The sequence below is a fragment of the Engraulis encrasicolus genome, chromosome 16, assembly GCF_034702125.1.
Source record: "Engraulis encrasicolus isolate BLACKSEA-1 chromosome 16, IST_EnEncr_1.0, whole genome shotgun sequence".
NCBI lineage: Eukaryota > Metazoa > Chordata > Actinopteri > Clupeiformes > Engraulidae > Engraulis > Engraulis encrasicolus.
In genome coordinates, this window is record NC_085872.1 from 30,209,634 (window position 1) to 30,215,633 (window position 6,000).

General features: G+C 43.5%; 1 protein-coding gene across 1 annotated transcript in view; it reads left to right on the forward strand.

The window, feature by feature from the left end:
- The window catches only part of LOC134465595 (laminin subunit alpha-3-like), a 109,154-nt gene that overhangs the window by 27,262 nt on the left and 75,892 nt on the right, over nucleotides 1-6,000 (forward strand). Inside the window, exons 6-7 of the mRNA XM_063219347.1 lie at nucleotides 4,661-4,758; nucleotides 5,726-5,841. Coding sequence (XP_063075417.1) covers nucleotides 4,661-4,758; nucleotides 5,726-5,841 — 214 coding nt within the window. The remainder of the gene's footprint in view (nucleotides 1-4,660; nucleotides 4,759-5,725; nucleotides 5,842-6,000) is intronic.

Consider the following 6,000-nt stretch of genomic DNA (forward strand, 5'->3'; position numbering starts at 1 on the left):
GCTGCAGTTTGTGTGCCATTGATCAGTCTGGACTTTCTCTGTATCTTGGGTGTCAAGTAGGATGTTGATTGCCAATGGTTCCAGCAAACTGTAGCAAAATGAAGAACAGGTCAGAGTCAGGACTCTTGATCCGTACGTTGGTATAATGCTCATTTGCAGCATATTGTCTGTAAAGGACAACCCTGGTGTCGGTCTCTTCCTGTGATGCGCTGAGTAATGGAATTTCAGTCTTTCTTGTTGTCAAACCATCCCCTGATGTGAGAAGGAATGCACATTCTTCACAGATAAAAATGACTTTCCGGCCTTGCAGTTTTGAAGCGTACTTATCGCTACTCCATTGCTTTAATATAAACCTGATAAACTGCACCTTGTTTTCCTTATTCGTTAAAAACTCAGTGGGACGTTTTGTTGCTCCACCCCCTATAATTAACTTCTCTCCACAGCCACGGCGTTTCCTTTCCATTGACTTGATGGATTCGGGTCTGTATTGGTCTGTGCTGAAAATGATGTCTCCACCAGGGGCGGAGTGGCCCACCTTTTCCCACCGGGAGAATTTTCCCCTTGGCGGCCCTCTTTAAAAAACAAAAAAAAACAAAGCGAACATGGTTTCCTAACCAAAAAGACAAAAGCCACAAAATATGCAGTTGTACTACATGTGGACATTAGTGTTTTCAAAATATCAACCTGAAGTGGAGAATTGTAGCCTACACACCTTGATGAAATGCACAGCCAGTGTATAGTCTACGTAAAACGCAGGTATACGCACCCATTTCAAAATTTCAGGGATTACAGTATACCCACTTAAAATTGATTGATCCATTATTTACAATAGCACAAATATATACAGTAGACTATACACACATCAAAAAATGCTCAAATATACAGTATACCCACTTCAAAAAGTAGACTACACCACTGGAGCCATCATCACAGTCCAAAGCATAGGCCTAGGTTAGGCTACATCACGCTACTGTTCCATGCAAATGTGCACTCCACTGTCATTTTGACAGTTTGAAATTGAAATATCGTTTAAGGAAGACAGGATGAGCATGGGCACAACGTTTTGGGTGTGGGGATTTTTAGAAGAGTAGGCTTACAAAATATAGTATAGTAGCCTATAGCTTACAAAAAGTCTGTCTACATTGTGCCCACCATGCAGCAAATAAGCCAAACTTAGCTACTTCAAACCACAACCATAAGTCAACAAAATGTATAACCAAACGGTGTAGGCCTACCTTAAAACGCTGTCTTCTCGCAGCAAATGTCTTTGTTTCTTGCAATCACTCTACTTTTAATCCACAGCTTATTAGCCTACACACCCAGCACTGGTCACATCAGAATCTTGTGTGGTAATTATTTTGTTCCATTTCTTCAGACATAGGCTACATCCTAAATGTACCACATATAAATATATGTATGATAATAATATTATTTCGACTATAAGGAGATATACTGGTGGTCTAACAAATCAAAACAAAACCCATTGCTTCTGTTAGGTGCAGTTATCTTGCTTCTGTTAGGTGCAGTTATCTTCCTTACCACTTGGTGGAGTCTGTTCGTAACCCAAGTCAATAACCACAGAGCAAGTGAATCAGGACTGGAAAGACTGTAAACTGTAACAGTCGTGTGGAAATCGCAAAATAAATCACAATTTATTCATATCTCCATCCTTTGGTAACCAATATACATATCACAGGTTCTTCAAATACTGAAAACGAAACTGTGTTAGGCCTACTAAGATCTTGTAAACTTCCGCGATCTACGGTGTATGAAAATTATCAGTAGAGAAGGGGTGTGGCCAATTTACTGTTTGACACCGTCAGTGAGGTATTGCCGTCTGGTATACGGTATAATTACTGGCTAGTCAGCTTAGTTTCTGAACAGGGAAGTGGAAAGTGGGAAGTCTGTGCCTGTAAGTACCATCTCTAGTCTTTAGGGCCGGTTGGGAATGCAGTGCGGCCGCATTATTACGTTTCACGGCCGCGGCCCACCGGGACAAGTCCCCGATCTCCCGACGGCCACTCCGCGCCTGGTCTCCACATCCAGACGTAGTTATGCTGTCAAATAGCAATGAGGAGATCTCTGCAAATGTGTCTGGAATGTTCTAAATGAAAAAAAGCTGCACAATAAATACACACAATTATACACATGCCATTGCTGTATTACTAACTGATAACTCTGACGTATTTTCCAGGGCCATTTACCATCATATTGTAGAATAAAGCATTTCCATCATATCATATACTGTAAGGGTCTCTGACGGTGGAGGAATGGCAGCATTTGGTTGATCTTTCACCAGGTAGTGGAACACCAGAACATGGCTGGTGATTCGTCGATTGATTGAGTGGTGGTTGGTGATTGGTTAATTGGTTGAGTGATGGGATGATTTTAAGGTCTTTATATACCGGTATATGTATGGACGAGTCATTTAAAGAATTGAAAAAAAACCCAGAGCTCTCACACATCATATAACTGAACCAAGTATATCTTTCCAAATGTCATAGGTACACCAAAAATATGATATAATATTCATGAACTACACACTCCAAGCTTACATATGGTATATGGCAAGCTATGATAACCAACTGCAAAATGGCTGTTAAGGCCTTTACAGTTTACAACTACATAGGACTAAAATGTATAGCCAAGAGCATACTGGGGTCATGTACAATATGATGTAGGCCTACAGTAGAAATGAGTTACATTACTGTTACCACTCAAATTCTTATTAGGGACATCTTGGAGGTTCAAAGAAGTCATGTGGCACTTGGGAAAAGTCATCTAGATCCAGACATCACAACTCAATGCAATCGCAGAGGAACCGTATCACTGATGCTGGTTGCTAAAGGAAGTGCTTTGCTTAGCAATGTTGCTATGCAAAAGGTACACCAAATACAGTATGGTATCTGTATACTACAGACTCCAAGCTTCAATATGGTATATCATAAGCTATTATAACCAACTGCATCATGGCTCTAGAGGCCTTGACAGTGTACCACTACATAGGACTAGAATGCATGGAGTCATATACAATATGATGTGAAAAATTATAGTGGGAGTGAGTTATATGACTGTTACCACTCAGATTCTTATTCAGGACATCTTGAAGATTAAAAAAAGTCATGTGGCGTTTTGTTGTGGGGGGGGTGCATGGTAGGCTACCGTTCCTCCCCGTCTACTATCAAACGCAGATGACCGATGACTCATCTCCGTCCTCTGCTCGCTTCCTTCGCTAACGATGATGAATAGAGTTCTGTTGGATTAGCTTCCCTGTTTGCTGACACCATTGCCCCCCAGGCCGAGGCCCCACCCCTCCTGTCACCCTGCTCTCATCCCCTCCTCCACCTCCTCCTCCTCCTCCATCGTTCTACATTCCAATGAGGGCAAAGCGCCAGCCAACGCCAGTGTCTCGTGCCAGGGACACTCTTGAGTGGGCAATGGGATGCAGGGAAGCAGGTCCAGAAGAGCAGGTTTTGTTTTTCACCAGAAGACAACTCTCCAAGCAGGAGAGTCTTCAGTGTGTCTTCATCTGTCTTCCGTGTGTCTCACACAGCCTTGTCTATTGATTCAGGCAAACAGCTCAGCCATCCTTAACAATAATGCGGTGCAATGTGCCATCCACGCAGAGTCTCTTGAGATTTCACAGAACAGCGCAGGTCATCACTGGCCCCACAAGCATAGCATAGCATAGCAGAGCAGTTCTGCTTTAAAATATATATATATTTTTGGGTTTTGTACCTTTATTTGTGACAGGACAGTTAGAGAGGCAACAGGAAATGAGTGGGGAGAGAGTTAGGGAAGGTTCCGTTATTGACCTAAGGCCGGAATCGAACCCGGGTCGCCAGTGTAGCAGTGCAATGCCCAGCCGATTGAGCCAGCAGTTCTGCTTGTAGACAGGACGGCAATGATATGTCCAAGACGCCTAACTCTACTTCCTCCGTAGCTTTTGGCATTCAGCATCTTCCAGGAGAATGTGACAGTCTGTTAGCCTGTTAGTTCTCAGAATGGATAGTGTCGGCTCCTGTTTGAAACGGGCCAATAGATGACGTGGTTCTTTCCCGTTTGGCCTGGCTGGAATGCGGTGGGTTACGATCTGGATGGTAAATACAGCAGTGCACCAGGCGATGCTTTCCTTTGTTTGGCTCCACAGCAGCACATGTGTTTAGCTCGTTGCCCCCATCTGCACTTTTTCCAGGTACGCTGCCCGTCAGGGCTACATTAATCCCTTGACTCAGCCACAGTAATCTGCCTGTCACAAAGACATGCCTGGCAGGCATTGGGCAAGGCTAAAAGAGGCCTTAGATTTTCACACTTTGCTGATTTATAGTTTTTGTTTCCAGGTTTTGATACATTGTTTGTACACACACACACACACTGATATGCATGAATGGAAATGCTCACACAAGCACACACACACACACACACACACACACACACACACACACACACACACACACACACACACACACACACACACACACACACACACACACACACACTTTCCCTCATACACACACACACACACACACACACACACACACACACACACACACACACACACACACACACACACACACACAAACACATAGACACATAGCAGTTCTGATCCAGCCATAGTGCCTTTAGCTGACTTTTTTCTGCCTCTGTTTTCCCTGTACAGTATTACTACAGTATTAAGGACATCAGCGTTGGTGGGCGTTGTGTGTGCCACGGTCATGCCCAGGAGTGTGGCGACCGCTTCCATGGCAACCAGGACCGGTAAGTAGTGCTGTGTGTACCTGATCCACACACGTCGCACAGTACCTTTTATTACACATGTTTTTGTTTGTTTTAGGACTACCTACTTAGGCTGAAACAGAAAATATTTGTGTCAATTCTCACTTAAGTAACCACAGGAAGAACAGTGCTCCTGTAAAGGGGAAGCTGATATGGTGTCAATAAACATTCAATCACTTAGTAGAGTAGAGTAGAGTAGAGTAGAGTAGAGTAGAGTAGAGTAGAGTAGAGTAGAGTAGAGAAGAGTAGAGTAGAGTAGAGTAGAGTAAACTTTATTGATCCCGTGGGGGAAATTCAGGTGTCAAGTAGCTTACTTAAATACACATAATGATCACATGGACATATGCACAGGTAATAGTCAGGGAGGGGAAAACTAAAAACTAAAAAGGCGATTGTGCAAAAACATTCTGTGAGTTGGGGTAGATAAATATGCAAAAATATAGTCTGTGAGTTGAGGTAGACAAGATTAACATGACCAGAAATGAGTGTTGACAGATACATCTATATATCTATCTATACATCTATATACCGGTATATACTGTATCTACATTAGTATTATATTATTGTATCAAACTGTGCTACACATTGTTTATCCTTATGGATATGCGGTCCAGTTCTGTTTCAGGCAGAGCACATTTCTGTGTTGTGTGCTGTTTTGGTTTCTGCCCAGCAGGCTTTTGTTTTATTGCAGCTGGCATGAAACCCTGAGAGGTGCAGACAGGCCTGTCGTCACGTGTACCATAAATAATTATCTACAACTTGATGATGTGTGCAAATCTTGTGCCTGGCCATTTAAAATTCTATCACAATTCTATATGTATGCTTCTGTCTGTGTTTGTCTGTGTGGTTGTGTGTATTCATGTGTGTGTTTCTGTTTCCCTGAGTGCTTATGTATTTTCAACATGTATCAGCTCCATACATCTCTCACTATTCTGTATTTTTTTTAAAGGTTGCAATGCAACTGTAGGCACAACACCTGTGGCGAGTCATGTGACCGATGTTGCCCGGGATACCACCAGAAGCCATGGAGACCAGCCACTGCGGACAGTGCCAACGAATGCCAGCGTGAGTTCCTCTGGCCTTCCCTGCCCTTATCACCTGCTCTGGTGGCACTGCTGGCCCCTGTCCTGCCTGCGCCCACTCGCCCGGTGCCAGCTGAGCCCGGGCCAAAGCCTCCTTCATGTTTTTCCTGCTTGCTGGGCGGCACACACTGGGGTCTTTCAT